A 26,663-nucleotide genomic window follows, 5' to 3' on the forward strand; every position below is an offset into this window, starting at 1 on the left:
TTATGAAATAACTTGTTCTGATTAAAGCCAATTATTTTAAGATAAATTCTCATAAAGAAAAATGAGAAGGTCCCTCTCTACTATTTAAAATCACTGAACATTATCAATACATTGCAGGAAACACATAGCCCAACACAGGTATATGCATGACCAGTTCTGTACCTACATTGTCACAGAAGATTTGCCAACAATTTTTCATTATTTCTTCTGCTTACAGACTGAAAACTCTCCGTGATCTTACAATCCAGCAAGACATTATTCCTCTCCTTCCCCTATAACTCTGCTCCTTTCCCACAGCCACCAAACCCTCATGCAGACCAGGTTCGGTTTGTTGACCAGCACTGGGAAACTTTGTTCAGTAAGAAAGTTTTAAAATTGAAGCACGTTTTCAATCCTGCTCATTTCTGAGTTCTAGTAGTGTGTTAATAGCACCCAGGCTGCTGAAGAGCTAAAATCTTTGCCCAGTATAAAGCTGTATATAGCAAGTGCTCTGAGCCAAAGAGGTTTGCTATGCCTTTCATATTCCTGCAGAGGAGCTCAAATATGCCCTTAATGGTCATTTGACTGGAAGCAAATTAAATTTATTTAATGCCCTGCCCTTCCTACAATAGAACAAATAAATACCAATTAGAGAACACAGCTGAAATTCCCTTTGGGGTCTACAGAACCTGTAACTCCTGAGTGACATCATGTCAGTGCCCACCTCCACCACACATCCCATGAATGTTTCCAGCTGTTCTCAAGTCTTGGCAGTGACATTGCTGAAACCACCCAGAAAACTCCCACTAATGTGGACAAAGGATTTCTAAACAAAGCACAGGAGTGTGATTCCCATCCTCAGCCCTGTGGAGGCTCCCCTGAGGTGTCCATGACCCTGCAGAAGTCACACCTAATGGCCAGCACATCAGAAACCCACAAGACATGGTCAGTGAAAGAGAGAATGAACAATTAGCACATGCCTCATCTGCACTTACTTCACTACCGCAGGTAAAGCATGGGCCAAGCCCAGAGGTACCGTGTATCTTCCTGAAATAACATGAGCAATTTCTTACTTTTTCTTGATCTGGAGAAAAACTTGATGCCCCCAGGAGAGGTAGACGGGTTAGAATTGGGGGAAGACTCTTTGGAGGAGGACCTGAAGATGCCACTGAAGCTCATTCGGCGTGGGGAGCGTGGGGGAGACTCCTGGTAGGGGAAGGGGAACACTGTTTTGGGTGAGCCAGGACTGTGCTTGGATCTCACAGGGGCAGAAACGGGGCTGGAAGGTCGGTTCTGGAGCCCCTTGGAGAAAAGGCCTTTGGAAGGGCTGCCAGCTGAGTAGCTTTCATCCACCTGAGGAGGAGACAAGGAGGAAGAAAAAAAGAAAAGTTTCCATTAATTCAGTTCAGTTCAGGCTTCCAGGATCTCTGAGCTTGTCTCAACAGAGCCAACTCCTGTTTGTTGGGGTGGTGGATTAGCCAGAGGTCACCTTCCCCAGTGTTGTCATTATAGTGCAAGAGTTCTATTGTCAGTACATTGCAAGGCTTCCATATTGCCAGAGTTTTGTACCTCCTTGATGGTCCTCGGGCATCTCCTCCAGGCACTGACTCCTCCTTGCCCTAGCAGCAGCCAACTGACTCCAGTTCCCACCAATCCACTCTTTTATAACACTCTTCTTATTGGCTACAGGTGTGGCCTGTTAGCATCAGGCCCGCTCCTAATCTTTAGTAATTGGTTCAGCTGCAACTCTTTAGGGGCTAAGATTACATTCTGTACCACCTTCATTTACCCATACTGTATCCCCCCACACCCCAGCACCTGCCTCCACTGACACCCAGGTGTGTGTGTGCCACCTCTCTGGCCTCACGCTGCCCCTTGCTCCTAAAGGCACCCTGAATTTCACAAAACCATTTCAAGGTGTGCATACATTTTATTATCACACATATAATACAGGAATTTGTCTACTGCCTTTGTCTGTCACAAACCCCTTTTCCTTCCTCAGACAAATGAAAGGTGACTGGCAATGAATTTATTTAAGGCAATGAATGATTGTGGTTAAGGAAACACAGTGCCCAAAAGTCTTCCCCATGAATTTAAGGACCCACCCACAGCTCTTAAATCTCCATCCCATGATGTGACTCAGCACAGCACACAAATCCCCAAGTGCCTGACAGGCCTCCATGACATTGGCCACATCCACAACTGTGGGATTGCAACTCCTATCCCCAAAATAGAGGAGCCATTTTAGAGTGATGACGCCCCTGCTAATTACCTGAGCTGGGAAATGACCTTTCTAACAGCTGGATCCCTTTTGGGACCTGTGCTGCCTTTCCAGCAGTGTAAATATCTGTGCACAGCATAGCTCTGCACTGTGCAGGTTTGCCCAGTGAGGGGGAGAAAAGAACCCAGAAAAACAAACAACAAAAAAAAGGAACTAAGATTAACTTCTCCTCCCCATACAATTAACAGAAGCTGACCCAAAATCTCAGTGGGATTTGCACGTGCCTGGGCTATATGGAGAGTTTATTTCCTTCTGGAAGCACAAAGTAGTTCTGTGGGTATGAGGCTGCTGTTTTAGCTGGGGGCATTTCTCATGAATGAAGGGCTCTGTTCCTGGCAGAAGGCACCAGTGGGTTCCAGGTCACCGGGGAATGCTTAGGCCAAGGCCAAGGTGGATGTGCCCACAGCCCCCTGCATGCCTGCTCCTCTCTGCCCAATTACTCAGCACAAAGCAGGAGGGATGGAGCAGGACTGTCAAGATGCCTCCTGATGTGTGTCAGTCCAGCTCGGTAAAGGCATTGCTGCCATGGGAGTCATTTTAGGGAAAAAATAGCATCTTTCATTAGGATGATTGAGATGAAAGGAAACCTCATTGGCACATATGCTCTGCTTTGGGTCAGTGAAGGGCTTGTGTGTATGAACCCAACTAAAAATGGTCAGCAAAATTTAAAACCCATGCAAATAACTCTGTTTTCAAAACACAGTTTATTCACAGCTCCAAAGCAGGTGTAGAAATATGCACAAGCAGCATAATGGCCAAATAGCTGCTCCCTCCATAACCCAGGGTCCCCTTTCTTGCAGACCTTTCTGTGTCCTGCACACACACTTTGGACCAGCTCCTCTTTCCACTTGAGATGGGACAGAGCTGGAGCAGGTCCTGATGTGTGGAACTGCAGAAAGGCCTGCAGAGATTGCAATCTCCCTTTTGGGAAGATTTCTAACCCAAAGGGCAAGTGGCACCTTGTCTGGGAGATGGACACAAGTAGTGTGGGTCATGAGAGGGGCACAGACTTGTGCCAGCACAGCCCTGGTTAGGTGATGAATTCTGCTCTGTGTTCCCCTGCACAGCACAGAGATGTCTGACAAGAGACAGAACAACTTTTTTTATAACTGCATTCCTGTTTTTGACAGTGTGGGCAAAAATGTCTCAAACATATACCTGTGCTTTTCCAGATGAATTAGGGGAGCAGTTGCCCTCAAGGGCAAGTTTTTCAAAAAGATAAATCAATTCTAACTAAAGCAATATCAACTACCAAAAGCAACAACAGACTCTGGACAGTCTCCACAAGAGAAGAAAAAAGCAGAGTTTCCTGCTTTATGCAGTTGCCTGAGGCTCAGGCTTGCCTCCTAGCTCTGTCATGGATTCTATGTGCAATCTTGAAAACTCATTCTAAATTATAAATCTATTCTGCCATGAGGACTGTATCGCCTTTATTCCCACCCCAAGTCTTCCAGCACTCACACTGTCTCCCAGTGAGTATTTATCAAGAATAATAGGGCACAGTCCCTCAACTGAGACCAGGAATAATAACCATGCTATAGGAAATTAATAAACAAATTGCACTTTTGTCATGGGTAAAACAGTCCCAAAGTGATAGCTTTCTCATAAAAGCTCATTAACTTTACTAAAATATCATCTGTAAATCATCTGAGACTACTTAGGCCTTGTTCTCTTCACAACTACACAGTTCAAGAAACAACCAAGTAGCACAATGGCACCTCCTTCTGCATTGCAATTTAAACAGGTCTGCTGCCAAATCTACTGCCTGAAAGTCAGGAGTAAGAACAATTTCTAGCTTATTTTAATCATGATCCAAATCTGACACTGCTACTGTAGTTTAGGTGTGTTTCCAGGATGGCAATTTCATTATATTTTTACCTAGAGTGACAGGCCATGACATTTGTAAAGCCAAGGACCTCATTCTGGCACTCCCTTAATGCTGCCTGTTAACTCTTTTTTTTGCATGTTTGTTTGATTAAACTGGCACACTGATAGGAGACACTTCAAAACAACTGCTGTGTCCTTACACACTAAAGCAATTTTAGAGATGTAAAATGTCAAACAACAATTTGTAAAAAAGGTCAGTATTGCCTTGTACATGCAAGCCAGACACAAAAACAAATTGTTCTCAAATTCTGAGCAGAAGCAGCAGGGTGTTTTTATTTACTGCAATCACAACCAGTTGCTTTCTCTCCATCGTGCCAGGCAGATGAATTAATTAATTGTCAGAGCACCAGGGGCACACTGCTAAATACACATGTGCATGCTACCAAATTAAAGGAAATTACTGCATTGAATTCTTCCCCAGTCTGTTAATTACACACAGGTTACATCCACCATCACGGTGGGCAAACACTTGTGATTTTGCTTGGGAAATTACAACAGGATTGCTTGCTTAGAATATCATTTGTGGCTAATGGATTGCAAGTTTTAAAAGATTATTATTATTTACTTCTGCAAGTAAAATCAGCAGCAACAATTATCACAGCATATCCAAAAGCATAAGGCAATGCTCATTTTCATGCTTCAGCTGGGAATGCAGAAGAATCTTTGCTGTGGAATAAACCCCATCAGCCCATGCAGACTTGGTGTGACAACTCTGGCAGTGATGCTAGAGGCAGATTACACAGCTAGATCGTTCATCAGCCTGTTTTGAATGCTTTTTGGACTCATTCCCTAAAGCTATGATAGGCAGGTGGGCTGAAAACTCCCACATGTGCTTTGGAAAGATAACTATTCCCCCAGCTGAGCTTTAGTAGCAAAATAAAAGTATTACACCCTGGTTTCTCACATTAGTAAACACTGTGAATCACTTTGTGTTGGTCCAGGACAAGCTGTAAAGAGAGAATGGGCAGAAATATGGAACACACCTAAAACCAGCATAAATGCGCATGGAGGTATGGCTCGTTTTATCCCAAATGGACAATTTGCCTCTTGGAGATAAGGAATCCAAACACACAATGCAAGTACAATACTAATCAGTGCATAAATAACATCTAATAGAAAAATCTAAAAATTCTTTTAAGTGCTAATACTGTTCAGCTATTAAAAAAAAAAAAAACCACCAAAACCAAACAAATGAAAACCAAACTCCCCCCACAAACCCAACAAAACAAAACAACAGCAAAAACCAAAAACAAAACCCCAAAATCAACCAACCAACTACCAATTAACCAACCAACCAACAACAAAACATTTCTTGTGTTGGCTTTGTGCAAAGCCTAAATGGGATCTTTGAGCTGTCTGCCCAACACTGGACTCCTTAAATCTGAAAACTGGTTATGCTGGAGAGAAATGTCAGCCCCTGACCTGATGCCTGCAGAGAGCAGAGGAGCTGGAACAGGGCTAAATTAGCAGCTTGGTGCCAGTGCCAGTGTCACCCTACCCTCAGCCTAGAGCAATGTGCTCCCCAAGGGAGGTGAAGCAACAGAGCAGAGCCCTGTTCCACATCAGATGTGCTGGTTCGAGGGACCAACTGCACTCGTTCATGGCTAAACTGGTTATCTCACACAGCACTGAGAAAAACATCTCCTGAAATGCTCTAAGTTGTTATCAGTTTTCATGCTTTGCAGCACAAAAGGATCCCCAGCTGGGGACCAGGGAGAGGTTTTGCCCAGTTTTACACACTAAGTGATCACAGGCATGTTTTGAAAATACATCCAGACCTATCCACTGTTCAAAACAAAGCCACAAAATGAGCCATGTCTTACAGTGTTTGGCATCTAGCAGACTTAGCATTGCATTTTTTTTGAGTGAAACATAAAGTGATAGTGGGGCACTCGTCCCCAAGTCCAGAAGCTCTGGAAGATTTCACTACAAGGAATAAGACTGTGAAACTGCCCCTGTCATTTCACCTGGATGATGGAATCTTTCTCTCTTCCTAACCTCCTCTTCCTTTCTCCTGGCTTAGAGCTTGGCTCTGCAACAGGATTGTGCCCAAACCCTTCATCTTCAGACCAAGAGAACATTCCCTGACCCCTCTTACTTGTTGCTCTGGTTAACATACATCAAGTGAACAACTTTGTATCTTGTGCTGTTAAGAAATATCCACCCTGAAGATCACCCAGGTCTTCCTGAATAAGATCCCTCCCTATGATTAAAAAAATCAATTTCCTTTGCATCTACAATAAATTTGGTTGCTGTGATTTTATTTTTTGTTTCAGTTTTACTGGCAAAGACCCAGGAGTGATGTTGGGGAAACCCCAGCAGTTCTGTCCCTTCATCCAGCACTCATCCTTTCAACACCAATCTTTTCCTTCATCTATTTTCTTACCTGGCTTGCAATTCTTCATCTTATTTCACAAGAAATATTGAAGTGCACTACAATTAATCACTACCATAGGATAATCCCCAGTGCAATGGGCTAAGATAGCAAACTATTCATATGTCACCACAAACTGGTCTCTCCTCATCCTCACACCACCCATCTCAGCCCTGCCACAGGCAGAAATTTTCCCAACATTGTTATTTTTTGTTCCTTTGCTTTGTATTGGAAATATGATCACTCTTTTTTTGCCTGATAAAATCCTCTCTAAGAAGAAATTTCTGGTCCCTACATAGAATTTAAGGAGCACTGAACTTCAGGGGAGAGAAGTGTCCTGCCAAAGCTGCCTGCCCAGAAAAATCAATGAGCTCTGCTGAGAAGACCCTGACCACGGCCAGGCAGAGGCTGTGTTGGAAATCCAGGCACTGCCTGTGCCCAGCACCTCTTCACAGCCATCCCCTCTGCCCTCCTGCCAAGGGTGCTCCAGCAACAGACCCTTGACTGAGCACAAAGCCTTCCCCAGAGGATGCTCTCTCTGAAAAATCTCTGTTTCTGCTTCAGTTTGGGGCAGTGAATTTAGTTTCATTTCTCAAAACAAGAAAAAAAAAATTCTATCAAATACAAATGGGCTCAATCTAAACAGCCTTTCAAAATGCTTTTGAATTTAAGTGAAAATTATAAAATGCTCCTGAGCTCTGTTCTGTTTTTCTTCAACCCTGAACAGTGGGGAAATTTATGGAGCACTATGGAGCTCTGTTTGATTTTACTACAGTGAGTTATTTGACCTTTATTTTGCCTCTTCACTTAAAAATTTTTTGAAAGGCAAAGAACAGAAAAGGAATTGCCTCCCACCATCCTTGACAGGGACAGTAAACACAATTAGAGACAATACACCAGATAGATGTCTGCACTTGTTTCCTGCCCTTCCACTGAATCCCAACAAAAAAAGCCCTTTGATAAAGTTAATTGGACGATTCTCTCATTCTGCTGGAATAAAAGAGCTCACAGAGACACAAGAGCTGACTTCATTAGACTGAAAGGTAATGAAGGACTTGCTCTCCCAGTGTCACATTCAGCACCACTGGTCCCCTTCCTTCTGCATGAGCTGTACCAATTGAGATGGCACCATGTTTTACAGGGTCACAGATGTCACTTCCCAAAACTAAAGCACAATGACACTTTCCCAGATTAAAATACAATGGGATGAGGCTGGCTGCTCTGGCAGGCTCTGAGAGCTCTGCCCTGCTGCACACATGGGCAGGGGAAGGTTTCCAGCACTGAGCAGGGCTGCTCAGAGACAGAAAGCAGGCATTGGGAAAAGGAGGAGCAGGGCTGGCTCCCTGTCCAGTTCCTAATCTCTCAGTACATTTATTTCAAAGCAGAGGATGGGGAGGAGCTGTGCACATCACAGTGCAGTGGTTGCCCTGAGGCTCCTGCATCCCCTGCAGGTGCCCTATGCCAAGGCTGTGGCACTATCCAGGACTTGCCCCCCATCTTCACTGCTCATAAAAATGGACAATAAAAGTAAATCCAAAGGAGATTTATTTGCCAGTGAATGAGGAAGGAGGGACTGAATTTTTTTTTCTTCCTCTCCCTTATCCAGGAGTTGCTCGTGTCATTCCCATGAGTCACTGAACAAAACAAAAAGAATTCTGGGACCAGTAGCAGGACAAAACACCCCTTGGAATCCTTCAGTGTTGGAGTCACTCCTGCAATAGTCTGATTCTAGTTCACCAACATTTCCCTGCATTGCTGATAGCAGAACAGTGAGTTAGTGTCAAACAGTCAGAACAAAACCTCTATTTTTACTCTATTCCTTCATTTGTACATTGTACATTTGTTCACTGAACCCAAACTAATCCTTTAACCAGAGTCACATCCAGAATCCACAAACAGCTGATTACCTACAGCTATTCTCAAAATCTAACCCAGGCTTTGTGAAAGACTTCCCAAAAAGTCTGCATTAGATGCTCCAGGGTGTAACTGCTCCTAGGTGTAACTGGCCAAATGGAGGTGGGCTGTTTGTTTGCAAAATGTGTTTTAAGTGACTCATGTCATTCTGCATCAGAGTCTCTTGCTCAGAATTTACCACTCTCTCCCCTCTCATTTTTGTATGAACCACAAATTGTAGCAGTAATGAGTCTGCCTATCCTTCAAACCACTGATAAGGTTTGATATAGTACAGCAGCAGAATGTTTTGTCGGCCTAGAAACAAAATTTTCCACTGGTGAGTCTCAATTTATTTTAGCAGCCAGGTTTTTATTCATTTACTAGGCTCCATGTTTATTCAGTCTCATTCCAGTTTCTTAAATAAAAATGACTTGTTCTACTTTTCTATATACATGACACCAATGCTATGACATTTCTCAACCCAATTTATAGTTCATTTAAACCCCCACATTTGTTCAATAAGAGCCATTTACAATTAATTTCAGTCCAAATGAGTCTATTATAACAGCATCATTATAGCCAACATTAGCTATTTCATTGTTTTGCTCAGGACTAATGTTTGACAAACCTGTACATTATCCTAATTGCAAACATCATAAATATTAACACAGTAATTGCCTTTTTTGCAGTCTTTTGAAACTTCATCTCTGCTCCATGATTTATTCACAATCAACACTTGGCAGAGAAAGCTCTGCCACTTCATTCAAGAGTGTTTCATCAGAGTTGTTTGGATTTAATTTTAAAATATCTTACTTTAACAGCTTGTGCTTTAAAGACACTTAAGCTATTAATAGGATAGAGCCACCTTTGTAATCTAAGATAAACATCTCCCCAGCTTTGTCCTCACACAGAGAAAAGAATTTTAATGCACACTTCTTTTCAAGGCTTTTGTCTATATTTTTGTGACAATTCCATTATTGCCATAAAGAAATGGATCAATATTATTCTTCAAACATCTTTTCTCCCACCTCCTCCCTCCTCCATGTATAATTTGCTCGCTGACTCCTCATAAAAAAGTTTCCTGTAATTTTTTTTCTTTTTGATCATTCACAACCCTGGGCCTTAAGCTAAAAGCAATGGCTGTCCGTTTCCTGCAATTTCCACACCTTATCCTTTAACCTCCATTTGAGATGAAAGATCTATAAACATTCAAGGTGTGAAGACCTCTAAAATTGAAAGAGCCATCTGAGTGCAGGGGGGCACTCATCCCTGACTGCTGCCCTGCCACACTGTACCAGAATTATTTTCTGAATGTTGCTCCCAATCACTCATGATTTTCCAGGTCTCTAAACTTCCCCTCTTCCACTGTCTTTTCCCAGGCTGAGGAAATGCAGTAAATCTGATTGCTTTTCAGCTCCCAGTTGTCCTTGTCTATATTTCCGTCTTTAATGATCCTCTGTGCATGAAGGATTTAAGCCATTTCTGGAGAGCCCCAGAAACAGGGAATGGCAATACCAGTTGCTTTAGACAAAGCCACCCACACAAGGGTTAAGGCATTTTTTCTGGCAATAAGAAGGGTAAAAGTATCTGTTCCAGGTACCTTTCTCCACCACACCAGGCCAAACATTTCTCCTTCCTTCACAGTATTATATTCTCCATCTTCAAAGCAGGAGGGTGAAAACTATCCCTATCCTCTTCCTGCCATTAGTCATAAAGGAAAGAAGAATACATCATTTATAATAGTAGACATATTAATGAGAAGTGATTAAGGCTGAACTTCAGGAAATGTGCGTCACTTTGCCACTGCTGCCAAAAAATTTCTATGTGAAGCCGAACAAATAATTCTAGACTTGCATTTCCTAGCTGTGTAATGAAGATTGTTGTCACAGGATAATGATTGAGAGACACTTGCATGGTAAACTGCTGAGAGTCTCTGTGAAAAACGTTAATTCAGTTTCTAAAAGCCCTTCAAAAAGAACAGAGAATTAAATTAATGGCAGATTTGAAAAAGGGGTTGTGAACTACTCTTGATCTATAGCCCAAGTGACAGAAGAGTTAAGTGCAGGAAGAGAGACATCTCTGATGAATTTCCTGTCTCCAGCATGATGAGTGAATGGAAAAAGCCAAACTACTGATGAAATACTGACTTTTAATAGACAAAAGTTACACACCATACAAGTGGTTTCAAACTTGAACTAAGAAAAACCTTCCTCCTTGAAAAGTAACTTGGGGACTTTTTTATGCATCAGCAGTAGGGACTGGCAACGTTTTAGTAAGAATTAAATAAATTAGCAGTGTGATGCTACTCATCATTCACTACCAGCAAAAATCCCATCCTTCTCACTGAGGAAAATTACATATTGGATGTCAATCCATTGTGTGGCAATAGATTTTAAAAGATTATATCTTTTTTTTTATCAGAAGTGGGGCACTGCCAGCTCCCTTCTTACCATTTTGCAGCATGTGTTGAACAGAGCTCAAGTATAATAGTAGGAAAAAACACTAGGTCTTACACAGTCAAAAAGGCCAGTTAGAACTTCAGATATTAAGCCCCAGCTCTGTGGTTATTGCAAAATCAGTTGCGCTTCCATAAGCAGAACTTGCCCCAGCATTTAGCAATTGTACAATAAAAGAGGCAACTGCTGAAATGTCCTTCCAGTTCTTCCAAGACATGAACTCACCAAAGGCCAGGTGGTGATCTAAGGTTGGACTCAATAATCTCAGAGGTCTTTTCCAACCTCAGTGATTCTGTGCTTTTGTAAAAAAATAGTCCTGAGACCAGTTGGAAGAAAATTACAGGATTCAGGAACAGTAGAGTGGAAGTCATTAAATGATTTCATGTAATTCTGCACATCAGGCATGGCACATTATTTCCTCATGACTGAGATTCATGCATCTTTCTCACCTTTCTTTGGGGAAAGAAGGTGATAAATGGAAAAATCAAGTTTTAGCCAGAAAGCCCTGCCTTCTTCCAGCATGACTATCCCTTCCAAAACCATCACATTGTTCCCTTTATTCAAACCCTTCAAACAGGCACCTTTTGGTAGCACTGTATATTTTAGCTTCCTTGGCATCTACAAGAGTTCCCCAGCATCAGCATCTCCTACCTCAGTCTAAAAGGTCCAACACAGAAAAGAACAAGGACAATAAACTTATTCAATTGCTGATGGATTGTAGAAATTCTTAAAATATCTGCCCTTAGCTATGAGGTGCAAAGGAATAGAAACTCATGCTGTCAACAGAGCTAAGTTATTATTGTTCTAGATGCAGATCAGCTTCACCAAGGAGTATTTATTATGTTGCCTGCTTTAAACTAAACCTGCAGCCACACATGGCTTGTAGCAGGCTTAATGGTCATGGAGGTCCACAGCCTTGTAAATACTGTGACAAGTGAAACTGGTCTGAGGAGTTGCTGAAGATCAGCTTTTGGAGGTGCCTGTGGGTTGGAGGAGAATGCCTCTTTGCCAAACCCAGAATGTGGCTGGTAGGAGGCTTCCATTTAGCAGACCAGCTTGTACTTCAGTGCTTTGTGAAAATGAGGAGGCCAGGACCTGAAGATGACAGATCCCACCATTTCTATTGCTCTGAAGATTGTACAGGCACATCCCCAAAGTCATCCATTAAATGTGCTGCCCTGATGCTTTTTGAAGCAGACCAACTCTGTGACTACATTGGCTTAATTTAACAGCATCAGAAAATCAAATCAATGCCTCCAGAAGGATAACCTTGAGTTAATCTCACATTGAGGAGGCGACTCTCTACTTTGTTCATGGGAAGGCTCTACCACTATGGCTTCAGGAAAAGAAGACAGTTCATTTTTCCAGTGCCAAGGACAGAGAGATCAAGGACAGTGAACAGTTAAAAACCCCCACAGAGAGAGAGCAGCCATCAGGAGGCAGTTCCAGGAAAACCTTCTAACAGCCACAGATTCCTCTTTGGGCAGTGTATTTCTGCAGCAACACCTCAGATCTTGTAAGGTAAAGATATTCCTGAGAATACAGCTATGCAAGATCACCTCACTGATTTACAGCTGTGTTACACACAACATCTGCAGTATTTACAGCAATACCACCAGCAGCTTGCATCCTTCACAGGTTATACTGCTCAGGCACTGTCATGGTAAAGTCTGCAAAAGCCACTGGGTTTGCCTTAGTGCACCACTCTCAACAGGTTAATGTATGGCAGGGAAAATGCAAACCCCAGGCTTTGTTAAGCCTAACAAATGGTGTGCACCACAAGGGATTCAAGCACTGCAAAGAAGGGGAAGCTGGGATGAATCCTACCTTGCGAGGAGCATTTTTGTCCGTGCTCTCCACATCACCGTCCAGGAACGGCATGGCAAATGAGCTGAGATCCTGCAAGGACAGAGAAGAAAAAGGGATGTATTTTACTAATGCCTTCTTCCTTCCATCAGAGAACCCCATGACTGAAGCCCACAGGTCTATATATATAGTGCCCACTGCTTCACCCACAGCAATTGCTGGCAAGCAATACCATGGACTCTGCTGGTTCTCCTGGGCTGTGAAAAAATGTCAGATTTAAGTCACAAGTGAACAGGGAGCCCTCAGCAGCACTTGCACCACATCACCATCAAAAACCACCTGCACAGCCAAAGTCAAAAGTCCTGCGTTAAACTTACAAGGGGAGGTACTGAAATCCCATAGAAAAATTGGTATTATAGTTTATTATAAATTATAATAACCTTATAAATTTAAATTGTGAGTAAATTATTGTTTAAACACATCCACTTGCTCATGCCTATCTTGCCTTTAGTGGGATGCATGACCTTAAAGCATATTTATGGCAGTAAACACAACCTGAATGAAAGTATGTCAGCATTCTGAGAAATACATAACTTCTAAAAAAAGACAGAGAAAACTGACATGGTGTTCAGGAAGGAAATAACAGATTCACCTGCACAAATGGGCGAGGAGCACCCAATTCTGCAGGACTGAAGACAATAAAGGCATAAGAAAAGCACACATGCTCATTTTTAACTAACAAAAACAAACTGCAATTATATTCCACCTCCTGCCGTCTGTTCTGTTTATGATACTTCATGTTCCAGCCACAGGGTTTTTAGAGCTCCTTTCTACATGCATAAGGAAATTATGTTAGTGTCAAGTTTAGCATCTGTTTGATCAGAAAAGTACATAATGAGCAATTCTGTGACCAGAAGCATGAGATTGCCTAACACTGTGTGCTGAAGAGCTGAGTCTTGGGTCTTAAATTGTGTTCTAAATGTCAGGAACACCTCTCCAAAACAGAACCTCCCAGATGAGAGGCATCACCCTTTCCATGCAATGATTCAGTGCTTCTCAACCACCACATCTGCATCCATTTAAAAGAGTTCAAAATATAAATAAATAGCAATTTCATGTAAACCTAATTTGTGATCAAACAGAGCTTAATTAAAAATTAGCACCACCCGTGAAGTCTGCAGGGCTTGCTTGTCTTCAGAATTCAGAGCAGCCACAGATCTAATCACATTGCTTTGTGTAATCATACTGAAGTCAATATATGCTCAAAAATTGTGTATAACTCAGGCATAATTCTTAGCAGTGTTTGAAAATACTCTGGTTACATAACAAGCAACAAAAATAAGGAACAAAATATTGAATTACTGGAACTGAAACACATGGGAGTAATTCATGCCAAGTTGAAAAGGGAAAAAAAAAAAAAAAAAAGCAGCAGCCAGGCTTGGCCAAGCTGGCCCCAAATCATTAGGCCCCCAAACAAATGTATTCCTGACAAATTCTGTCTGCTTCCAACCCTATCTATGCACCTTCAGTGGGAACTATCTACAAAGCTCAACTATGCAACATCTCCCTCTTGCCTGGGCATCTGTTTTTCACATCATCTTTATTTGCAAATAAAGCATAAGGAAATATCTCAAAACCAAAGAAAGAGATTAAAATTAAGATTAAAATTACTTACTCCATATAAAAATTATTTTTCCATAAATGGCATTTATAAACACCATCAATATACAGATTATCATCATCATTATTATTATTACTTCATATGGTATTGCAGGACTTAATTGAAGAATCTCTGTGAAGATATTTAAGAGCCTAATGAAAGTTATACAAAAACATATCCCCTTGTGTTTAATTTAGCCAAAGGATTTACCAACATTTTCCTCTACCCATCTTCAGTATGGCAGAAGCTGGAATCTGATGTGTGCTAAGTAATTTTCCATGGAATAAATCAAGAAAATAACATCTTTTGAGCTCCACATATTAGTAGCTCTATATTACTCCCTGGTGTAACTTCCAAGAAGGAAAGCAGCTATTTAGGAAGGCTGGAGACTGGATGGCAGAAACTGGGTGGAAGGGGACACATTTCTACTAATCAGGGTTGAAAAACTTGTTCAGAAACCTAGAACTGCCAGGAATGGAACCAAAATATCTTATTTGAGCAGAAACCTTCAAAACCAGGAGAGGGTAGGTAGATACAACTATTTTTCTAGGAGCTAAATTTCAGTTCTCAGTTACAATTCCAAATTTAAAGCCACATATATGCTAAAGTCTGAAGTCTAACAGTATCATGAAAGCCAGATGATGACTCTATTCTGATTTGTAACTCTCAGATACCATGGAGGTATTGTGACTTCATCTATCTTTACATCCAGAACAAATCTCTACCTGTAAGCCAAAATAACTGAAGCTGGAGCTTTCTGGGCAGTGTGAGACCTTTTTTTTTTTTGTTAATACAGCCCTGCTGAACATTTCAAAGTGGGTAATAATTGTACTATTAGTCCTGTGAAAAAGTCTATAATTGTAACTGCTACTTAACAATTTTTCAGTCTTTCATGGGATTCTATATATGAAAGCATCCATTCACAGAAGGGAAAAAATACATATATCAAATACCAGGCTACAAATGCTGCTCTCTCAATTCCAATCTGTTGGTTAAGCAAGGAACCATTAGGTGGTTATTTCCCCTTCATGAATATTTCTGCAGAATACAGATAAATAACAATTTCTTCCTTGTGTTTCTCTTTAACCAGAAACACATGTGTTGATGCAGTTGATGATACAGCTACTCTTAAAAAACCCAAAACAATAAAAAAACCAAAACAACCAACTCAAAAACAAAAACAAAAAAACCAAACTGCTCCAAAAGTGTTGCAAAATACCACAGAACTCTTGACAGACCAATGGTGCACCCCTTGCCCTTGTCACAGTTGTGACTGTCTGATCTGATGCCAGCAGATACACACAGAAGGCTTGCTCTGCCAGGGACACTGAAGCTGTTCTTAGACAGCTTTGCTGCTCTCCAGCTCTGCTTTGCTCCACTTGGAAACAGCTCCCTGGACAACCACATGGTTCTGCAGTGACATTTAAAACTCCATCAAAGGCACACAGTGATGTCCTGGTAGCAGGAAGAGTCCTTCAGACTGCAGAGCCCGGGCTGCAGAATGGCATCGAGCCCTGTGTCCATCAGTCCTGCATTGTATCCTTGGACAGACAACTTCTGCAGAGACCTCAGTCTGTGATCACTCCTGTACTACAGAGAAAAAGCAGGTCCTAGTACTGCTAACCTGGAATTAAGAGTGTGAAAAACCTGGTTTGGAAGTTTCATTGGCTTTCCTGTCATGCTTGTGCTCCTTCATCAATCCTTCCATCACTCTGCTCCATCTGACAGGCAGATATCACTCCTGTCATCCTGTTAGAAATGAAGGACCCATTGACCACTTTAGATCTATTTTACAGCCACAAAGCTGCCTCAGATTTATTTTGTTTTCAATCCACTCTTATTTACAGAGGTTGTCATGGCAGCTCCTGTTATATTCACTGAAGAACACAGCCCCAGGGGCAGCAAAGCTTTTCCTGGAGGACAGCAGAGCCATGACACAGCAGAGCCATGGCTCAGTGCTGCTCTCAGCAATCAGCCTCCCTCCTGGGGAGGGAAATCTCCCAAAACTCAACAGGTGAGCTTCCAGTGCAAGCCAGGATTATTCTATGTGCATTTGCACTTATTTTCTCTACCACCTATTTCTCTATTTCTTCTGGGCTAACAGCAGATATCTGGAAGGTCACAGATTCTCCATGTGAATTTCTCCTCCAAAGGTGAGACTAACTCTAGCATGATTCTGATCTGGGTTACCCCTACATCTAGAGGATGATCCTTCTTAATTCCAGCCCCTTTTCCTCTGTCATCTCTTATATCAGAATGTTTGGGATTATGTGAAAAGAAGTAAGAACAAAATTACTGTTCTTTGTTATCCTGGGAAGACAAAGAAACTTTTTTCTGAATTGGTTTGGAGAATAGAAAAGAAAACTACATTTGAGGATGCAGAAAGCAAATATATTGGCTGCCATACATAGGAGCAAGATCTGGTTAGCCAAACCATTTTTCACCTTTTCCAGCCAGTTTCAGTGTTTCTTTCCTTACTGGGGAGAATTCCTGCCAGGAAGGCTTGCCCAGACACACTGGTCTGGAGGTTGCTGCAGTTGGAGACCTTGGTGTAAGAAATGGGCTTCCAGCAATTCTGCTGCAGAGGCTGCATACTTAAATAACACACCACTAAAGCCTTGAATCCAGTAAACAGCACAGAATAAACAGGATTCTTGTTGTATTATTGTTTAGTTTCAAGGCTACTTTGGCAGCCAGGCTGATAAAGCTTCTCTGCAAGGGCTGAAGCCAAAGAGCCAGCAAGGGCTGGGGCTGACAGGCCAGAGACCAATTTCCACTGTATGTTGGGTGGAAGTAGGACCTTTTTATGGCCCCACTCGACAGTGGTCCAAAATTTCAGGGCTGGGTATCAAAAGTGTATTTCACAAACAGCTCCCTGCTGGCGTCTTTTGCAACTGTCTATTCAGACACGAGGGATGACTGTGAGCAACAAAGGGGTGTAAAATCTGTGCCCACAGTGGTGGGTCCCCAGGAACGTGGTCAACTCCTTGGCCACATTTCAGAGGTGACACAGGTCAGAAGAGCTTCATGGCAGCCCCATAACCAAGCTCTGCTGAAAGTCTGGGTGCCTCAGCTATTAACAAATTCAGAGTCCTGGTGTGGGTAGCATCACACAGTCCTGACTAGGGATGGTGTCACCTCTGAGGCATTATTTTTCTGCCTCACTGAGTTCTATATATGTGCTAGGATTGCACCAAATTTAAGGATGTGAAATGCCTGCCAGACATTACAGTTTCTTTTTACAACATAACTCAAGCAGAAGGTGACACTTTACTAAGGCAGTTTTCAATATGGGGAGACAGCTCCTTTAATAAAATAAACAAAGAAAACAACATACAGTGGAATTAAGCTGTGTGTTGACAAGAGCTCTGATCTCACAAAAGATTGATAAAAGCTGCACTCCTCAGCATCACACCTTAACAAAATCTCCTCCTCTGCTGATATTACTGAGCTATGAGCACTTCAAGCATCCTAGCAAGGACAAAGAAGGTCAGGATTTTTATTAACATCAGCTGTGAACAGTTTCTTTCATTGCATTCTGCGCACCAGCAGATTTTTTTAGATCAACCTTGAATTTGTACCTATTACAAGCCTATGTAAAACTCTGAACAGCAAATATGCTGCATATGCTAATAGCCTGTGAGCAGAATCCACAGTCTGATCTCCGTGGAATAGAGGGCATAGCTTGGTAGCTCTGCTTGAATAGAAAATTCTCTTTTTCTGAGAACAATCCTATCTAGGAGCCTTTGGGGATTTATAACAAATCAGCCCATTATTGCACAAGGAAAGATTCAAAACTGACATACCCAGGCATTTCTGTCCTTTTGTTATTGTTGTTTTGATGTTCCAGCTATAGTAAAGTATAATAAGACTTGCTACATTCCTTTATTCCTTTAGGAGTAGGTTGCTCATTGCTTTGCTTTTCTCACTCCCCCATGCCATCTAGACTGTGGCATGTGTTTTGGAGAGAAATATATAAGTTGTACTGTGAGACTGAGGATGCTGGTGACTAAGTCTCAGTATGACTCAATGGGAGTGGGCAGGAACAGATGTACAAAGCTGGTTGGATTTGTGCAAGACAGCTTTGTACTGCACAAGGCTAGTACAATTTATCTGTTTGCTATTACTTTTAAGACTATTTGTATTTAAAAAAAAAAAAACAAAAACAAACAACCAAAACAAAAATATGTAGGTCTGGAAAGTTTGAGAGGGCAGAAATAAGATATAAAGACTTAATTGGTGAGGCTGTACCTTGAATCCTGTGCTCAGGTCTGAGCCCCTCACTACAAGACAGATATTGAGGGGCTGAGGAGTGTCCAGAAAAGGGCAAGGAGATGGTGAAGGGTCTGGAATATAAGTCCTATAAGGAGCAGCTGAGGGAATTGGGGAAGTTTAGCCTGGAGAAAAAGAGGCTCAGAGGAGACCTTATCACCCTCCACAACTCCCTGAAAGGAGGTTATAGCCAGGAGGGAGTTGGTCTCTGCTCCCAAAACAAGCAAGAGGACAAGAGGAAATGGTGGAGATGGCAGGTTTGCAGTGAACTCTTTGACCTTAGAGGCCTTTTCCACCTTAATGATTCTATGATTTTGTCCATGGTATGAAGATTCCAGAGGCAGCACAGTCCAGGGATTATTGGGTGACTGTGCAGGACCAGCTATGTGCACTTCAAGGTGGATACAGCATCAGACTTGAAATAACAGAAGGTAAGTCCCTCTAAATGACATGCCTGGCACAAAGGGAAAATATTCAGTCCCAAAGAGGCACTGTCTAAAAGGTTAGGGAGTAATGGCTGACTGAAATCTAACCCAGATCTCAAAATGTGAAAATCCCCATCCATCAGGTGATTATTCAATGTTCTATGTAAAAAAAACCTCACATATGAAAGTTTGGCAGAAGAAAACAGCCTATGTGCAATTCAAAGGCATTTCTTTCAGCTGCAATAAGAAGTGGACATGGTCTACTCAAGGAGCTACTGAAGCCACTGTTCTCACCACAGGTCCTCCAGCTTGGATTGCCACCACTTGGGCAGAAAAAGCTGCTAAAAGTATGAATTTTAAAGGGAAGGGATTAAAAAGCCATGAAACCAATAAGTCCTTGATATTTCCCTGAAAATAGCTAAATAGCTGTCTTCCAAGCTCTTCTTCCTGAGTGATCCTGATCATGAGATACTGGCAGCATGCAGAATACCCTTCTTAATTTCTGAAATTCTTAACTGATCCTGACAGGAATTAATCTCCAGCAGTCTACAGCAAATTCACTTCTTTTTTTTTGTTGTTGTTGTTTCCAGGGCTGTAGACAAGATCCATCAAAAAAACTTACAAGACAGCATGGATTGTTTTTTGTGTTTTTCTCAATCTCAGACTTAAATCACTAGAACACATTCCTATGCTGTTTACAGAAAAAAAAAAAGAAGGTTTCTTTCAAGGCTTGTGCTCTGCTGCCAGAAAACCCCACTGTACCACATCAGTGATTCAGTCTTTGCAGATGAGCTGGGCACAGACAGCCTGGGGTGGGATGGAATCCCTCCTGCCTCCAGCCCCATCATGTTTAGAAGGTGCAGAGAGCTCAGGGCTGTGTGGAAATGCTGTGGTGGAGGGTGCTGCTCCCCACCTCATCAAGTGACAAAGCCTGGACCCCCAAGCACACAATAGCCTGGTGTCACCGTCATATTTTCTGAAAAATCTCTTTGCTCCTGGGAAGCTGAGAAGCCTCAGAGAAAAACGAAAACAATAATTATCTGATTTGCTTCTCCTGTGTTTTGCTGTTTTGGAATGTGTTTGGAGATTGTTTACCAGCAGGGGATTGTTTCATTGTTTCATGTGAATTGTTTTGACTTAATGACCAATAATGGTCAGGCTGTGTTGGGACTCTGGAAAGAGTCAGGAGTTTGCATTATTATCTTTTTAGCATTCTGTAAGTATCCTTTCTCTATTCTTGAGTTTAGTATAGCATTCTTTAATATAATATAGTATCAGAAAATAATAAATTAGCCTTCTGAGAACATGGAGTCAGATCCATCACTCCTCCCTTCAATGGGGGACCCAGAAAATGCCACAGCCTGGTTTGTCAGCTCCTTCACACCACGAACCACACAACAGTGACTGGCAGAGTGTTTATTACAACAGCAGATGGACAACCTAGCAAACGTGCAAATAATGAAATGTCACTTAAAAAAAAAGGAGAGACAGAGAGAGAAAGTGAGAGAACAGCAGAGGAAGCCTGCCAGGGAGGAAACCAAAATTCCCAGTAGTCTCTGTGACACCACCATGATGCACATACAAACCCATTATTAAGTGCTATTCCTGGGTGCTCGGTCAAAGACAACCTTTCTCCGGCGAGACGTTTCATTTAAGAAGCACCCAAAGTTTAGAAACACAAGGTAAAAGCAGAAGATAACACACCTCAGTCCTGGAAAATGTGATTAGGTAAGTGATGAGGGAATTAAGAAACCAAGAGACATGGCTCTAAGGAAGGACTGCAGGAGACTGGAAATGTTACCCTTCAGATGGCTCACACTCAGTGCCAATAAAAGTGCTTTCCAATACTTATGAGTTTGTCTTACATAAATGAGACACTAGATCCCAATGTATTTGCAGAGAAAAGCCAGCATTTGCTACAAAACACAACTTCAGCCACAGTGAAATAGCAGAACTGCAGGAAACAAAAGAAGATTTTGCCATAATGTAATGAAAACACTTGAGCTGCTGCAGCACAGGAGCAAACAATCTGAAGGGGATTCAACACAAGGATCACACTGAGGCTTACTAAGTCATCTTCACACTTCAGCTACTTTGAGTCACTGTGTTTTGGTTTTTTATGTTTTTCCCCACTTTTTATTGGCTAAATCTCTTCCAAAACCATGTCCTCAAGGAAAAATAAAACAAAACAGAATCAGAACTGAAAACCCCCAGCTGATGGCCTTATCCCAAAAGGACTTGCAGGGTTCTCCCTTGCCTATATATGACTGAGATAGGTGACATTCACACCAGGCAAAAGATCTCTGCCATAAACACTTGAACTGCAACTATTTTTTCCAGTTCACTGCATTTAGGAAGACAGCTGCCTGTTGCCTCCTCTTTCCATTCTTGTTAGGCATTAACCGTGAATAATCTTGACAATTAGAGGAAAGGGACCTGCTCTGATCTAGTAGCCCCTTAACTAAAGAAAAAAAAAATAAAGGGAAAAAATGCAGAAGCAAAGAGGAAATTAGGGAAGGGAAGGTAAGGAAGAACAAGATGATTCTGTGCTTCATGTGCTGAGGACAGAATAGGAGGTCAAGGGGAACAGCACATGGTGTCCATGATGAGGAAAGATTCCCCTCTTGGTGCTTTCCTGACACATTTTCCAACATCACTCTGCAGCTGCAGAGAGCAATTTCACCTCTATGAAGTTTACAGTCACTTTGCTACAGCTTTTTCTTATACCTTTAGCCCCACATGTAAAAAGAGACCAATAAATTTAATATGCTTTATTTCATAAGCTAAACTAGTTTTTTTCTTTTCCCAAAAGAATGGATGTCTTCATTCATCACACTCTGAACTCTTTATTTAAAGGTGTATTTTGCTGAAGCTGCAACATAAAATGCCCTTAAGGACAGAAGAAAGCTCAGATTGTCTGAGACAACCCAGAAGACTTTATCACACTCCTGGTACAGTATTCTGCCCAAACACAGCCTGCATGGCCTTTGTGTCCCACCCCTGACTTTGAGCTAAGACACAGCAAGATTTTGTGCCATTCCTAGATTTTCAGTTAGCAGTGACATCCAATGCTAATAAATTACAATCCATCATTTATGCTGTGGGAATCCAAAGGGTTTTACAAGCTACAGATCCAGTCCAGAACAGCTTCATGAGAGCATTTCAGTGATGAGATTTCACTGCCTGCTCTGGCTTTCTGGATTAGCTCTGGGAAGGCATTCTGGTATCTGTCACTGCTCATGTCCCCCACACTTTCTGTCCAGCCTAGAGGGAAGGGGAAATCCAGCATCTCCAACAGGCAATATGCTCCCATTTCCCTGGCATGGCAGAGGCTGGGCAACTTGCTCAAAACTTTGGAGTTTCTATGTCATTGAATTTCACATATTCAGTGAAGTCATTATAATGTAACCATTTCTTTGTGGTGTAATCAATTCCTTTTCATTTGTAATCCAACTAAGAATAACAGTTTCACTTTTATATGAACTAAATATATGAAAAATATGAACCTGCTTTGGCAAATAAACAGTCAAGAAGATAAATGGCCTCTTCTTTTCCAGGCTTTTGTTATCTTTGCAACATATGGAGACTGCACATTTCTAATTTCCTACTTCTGTTAAAATTTTGTTGCAAACAGATTTAACTCTGAATAGACCCTAAATTTTGTGCACTTTTAAATGTATGATTAAGCCAATGTACAAAGCAAACAGTGCCTTTGACAGAAGCTCGCTTTCAAAAGCAGCCTGACAAGCATGACCATCTCGTGATAGCTCTGAAATGAAAAGCACTATTATTAGGAGAAAAGTTCTGTTCTGTACTATTCCCACTGCCCAGAATTAAAAAAAAATAAATAAACAAAAAAACCCCCTGCATCTCACCTCTCCATCTTTACTGTCGATAAACTGGGAATAAAGTAGAGTGGTTTTTTTTTAATTTTCCCCCTCTAGAAAGCTGTCCAGACAAGGGGCTGCCTCTCACTACGGTGTGCACGGCACCCGGAGCGCGGTTCACTCCGGCTCCTTCCCCAGCTCCAGCGGTACCGGCGTAGCCATGACAACGCCGGGCTGCCATCCCCGCAGGAGGCTGGGCCGGGCCTCGGCAGCGCAGCGAGACCCCAGCTCCGTGTCGGGCTGCGGGACCCAGCCGGGACCATTTCAGCCGGGTTTCCATCCCCTCCCAGCTCCGTGTTCGGGCTGCAGGACCATTTCAAACCCCTTCCAGCTCCGTGTTCGGGCTCCAGGACCCAGCCAGGATCATTTCAGCCCGGTTTCCATCCCCTCCCAGCTCCCTGTTCGGGCTCCAGGATCATTTCAGCCCCATTTCAAACCCCTTCCAGCTCCGTGTTCGGGCTCCAGGACCCAGCCGGGACCATTTCAGCCCGGTCTCAATCCCCTCCCAGCTCCGTGTTTGGGCTCCGGGACCCAGCCAGGACCATTTCAGCCCGGTTTCCATCCCCTCCCAGCTCCGTGTTCGGGCTGCAGGACCCAGCCAGGACCATTTCAGGCCAGTTTCAATCCCAGCTGTGCTCGCTGGTGAGACACACTCCGGGCATCCCTGTGCTGGGATATCTGGGGACACTTCCAAGTGTCACTCAGATGGGATTTCCTTTGCACAGCCCCGAGTGCTGTGTAGAAAGCAGGGTTAACTCTCTGAGTGCCCAGTGGAGTGACATGAAGGAACCTCCCTGTCCAAGTGAAAAATCCCAGAATTTAAATTTTAAGAAAACAGGCCAGCTATGCAGCTTCTGAGGAAAAGCATGTTTGTTAAAAGAACTGGCAATGTCCAAGGGATATAAATCTCACATTTCCAGGCTCACACACACCAAGCACTGGTCACTTGTTAAAGTCTGTCTGTCTTTGAAGGGATGTGCTTCAAAGAGCATCACAGTTCTGCTTGGAAGAAGGTGTTAGAAGACACCAGTGGCCATCTCTCTGGAAGAAATATGGATAAAATACTTGCCCATCTGGAAAATCTTGTGAACAATGAGGCAAACAGAAGAACACAACAAAGAGATTACTCACTCACACTAGAAATAACCACTACTGAAAATAAATCTTTGCAGTGGGTCCAGTTTGGAAATAATCCTCATATAGAAATGGAAGGGAAGAAATGACACATACCCAGGGTTTTTTTCTAATTATCGTACATGCAGTACTAAAATTCTGAGGAAGATATTTCCCCAGGTAAACTTCTTCTTTCAAGGCTTCTTTCAAGGACTATGACTTCATCAATTTTTTAATTTTTTTTTTTTTCAGAAATAGTTCCTAGTTTAGATCCAGTATAGGGAAGAAAACCTTACAAACAAGCCATATCAAATTCTGACTCCTTTAGAAGGAGTCTTCTGATTTTAGCCATCATATTATTCTTTATGAGTCCATTTAAGCACCACAATTACAATGGACCAACCTGAACATGCTGTGGAGAAAGGACAAGCAAACACACATTCAGAGAAGCCCAACTGAAAACTTAAGCTCATTATCCACATACACCAAAAGTAATTTTTGCCCTCTGCAATGGCTTTGAAACCCAGCAGGCACCGGTGAGCTGAAACAGGCAAATCTGCATTTGCTTTGGCTGACAGTTTGTGCATCAAAATGTGTCAAGAAGAATTTGATCCTGCTTGGAGAGTGTGGGAAACATTTCCAGCTTAGCAGAACACCCTGGACATGGTGACAGATGGGCAGAGTATGAGCCTGGCATGGGAGAGGCCGCTTCAGAACTGGCTGTTGCTCCAAGCCATGTGGCAGACAGTCCAACCCCATTTGTCACAAAAAAAACAAAGCTCACACTGGAATTACCAAAAACCAAGGCTCAGGGAGAGCCCCTGCCTGCAGCTCATCCTGGCAGGGACACCCACCCTGCCAAGGAGCATCACTGAAAACCTCCCATGAAATTAATGAGCACCCAAGAAGGAAACAAAACAAAGCAAAACACAGCAAAGCTCTTTTTTTTCTATTTTTTTCCCCTCAAGATAAATTAAATCCATAAGCAGGAAATTTTGATTCAGAATAACAATTTTGTTTTTTCATTACTACCAAAAATTAGGTTCACACCAGTAATACGGCCCTAAAAAATATTGGGTATTTTTTTCCCATCAGGAACATAATATTCCATCAGGAACATTAATTTCTCTCTATATGTACTGAACAGCTGTATAACTATTAGTGTATATATTTACATCCAAGTTTTATTAACACTTACTTTGAGGTCTATTAGAAATAGAAATTGGACTTTGAACCACAAAGTCAGGCACTAGAAGTCATCAAATACCTATGAGGAGAGTGTCTGTTACATCAGCAAAGAAAAGTAAATTTTGATAACTTTATCAAAATATACATCAGTTCTAAAAGCAAGGGCACTGGCACCTACACTGAGAAGCAGAAACAAACTGCCCTGGTGACTATTTCCTCCCAGATGTAGATGTGACAGAGTTCAACTCACAGGGCATCACTGTTTTTACACACATATGAATCATAGTTTCATGTAGGGCAATGGATATGGGAAACATGTATATTCATATGTGCATACAGACATGGTAACAAGCTCTTACATTTTTTTAACTGCCATTTATTTTAAATTTAGGATGATTAAATATTTCTGTCTTCAAATCAGCTTCTCACTGCCCCTACTTGGGTGGCCAAAGAGGCTGAAATGACAGAAGGATTTTCTCCTCCTGATGGAAACCCGATGGCTCTTGGCTGCCTGAAGCAAACTCTGGTTACAGGTGATTTCCATCAACTCTGTGTTTTGCCTTTAAAGATTTGCAACAATATTGCATTTAATTCTCCTAATTTCTTCTTGATGAATGTCAGACATCCTTGTTCATTCAGATTGATGGGGTGGATTTGGGGGGGATGGCTGAGCTTTTTTTGTTTTTTTCAAACTGGGGCATTTAAAAAAAAAATAAATACATTTGTATTCCACTCCTAGTAATAAAAATGTACTAAATTGAAGTACAACCAAGTCTTCTTTGCTGGGTTTCCCACTGCCTCCCTTTGAATTGAGGGCTGGCCCCTTGTCAGCAGGATCCCTTTCATGCTGCTGCCCATCATTCCCTCCTCCATCAGATAATCCTGCCCCCCAGGCTCCCAGCTGCAGCAACTCCAGTCTGCTCACACCTCCCAGGGCTGCTCAAAGTCAGCACCGCCTCTGCTCTCCAGCCTCTCCTGCGCTCACCACGCAGGGGACACAGCTGAGGGGGAAATGCCTTCCCCAAAGGCTGACACTCTCATTTCTCCCGTGGCCCGTAACACAGAACAACAAGCAAAACACACAAGATGCTGGCAAAATACCCTGCATCTTATACTGGATTAAATTTCATTTGCTGTTCACCATCACCCCACTAACAGAAGATCCTGAAGCCCTTCAGGCTCTGATCCCAGGATGGAGCTGCCTCATCCGTTTTGGCCGTTCATTATCTCACGGATCCATTAATTGCAGTGCAAATTGCGTGTGTTCAGCACTAATTCTTGTAGAAAGGGAAAAATGCAAGGGGGAACGCATGAAGCCAATAATACAGCTCTTTATCCTAACAAACCTCATCAAATATCAAATTAAAATCATTAAGCAAAACAGCACTTCCTGCAAACCTGTGATTTGGGTTGCAGTGACAAGCCATGGCAAATTAGTTGCT

The 26,663-nt window shown here is 42.3% G+C and overlaps 1 protein-coding gene across 3 annotated transcripts in view; it reads right to left on the reverse strand.

Moving 5' to 3' along the window:
- The window catches only part of PRKAG2 (protein kinase AMP-activated non-catalytic subunit gamma 2), a 217,328-nt gene that overhangs the window by 138,515 nt on the left and 52,150 nt on the right, over positions 1-26,663 (reverse strand). For 2 of the 3 annotated variants that reach the window (XM_066550880.1, XM_066550889.1), the window contains exons 2-3: positions 12,698-12,769; positions 1,053-1,332 (exon numbers count right to left, since the gene is read on the reverse strand). In XM_066550880.1, the coding sequence (XP_066406977.1) occupies positions 1,053-1,332; positions 12,698-12,769 (352 nt within the window). Of the gene's footprint in view, positions 1-974; positions 1,333-12,697; positions 12,770-26,663 lie in introns of those variants that run through there. The other variant, XM_066550896.1, reaches the window with a different exon arrangement.

This window comes from Molothrus aeneus, chromosome 1 (assembly GCF_037042795.1).
Source record: "Molothrus aeneus isolate 106 chromosome 1, BPBGC_Maene_1.0, whole genome shotgun sequence".
Lineage (NCBI taxonomy): Eukaryota > Metazoa > Chordata > Aves > Passeriformes > Icteridae > Molothrus > Molothrus aeneus.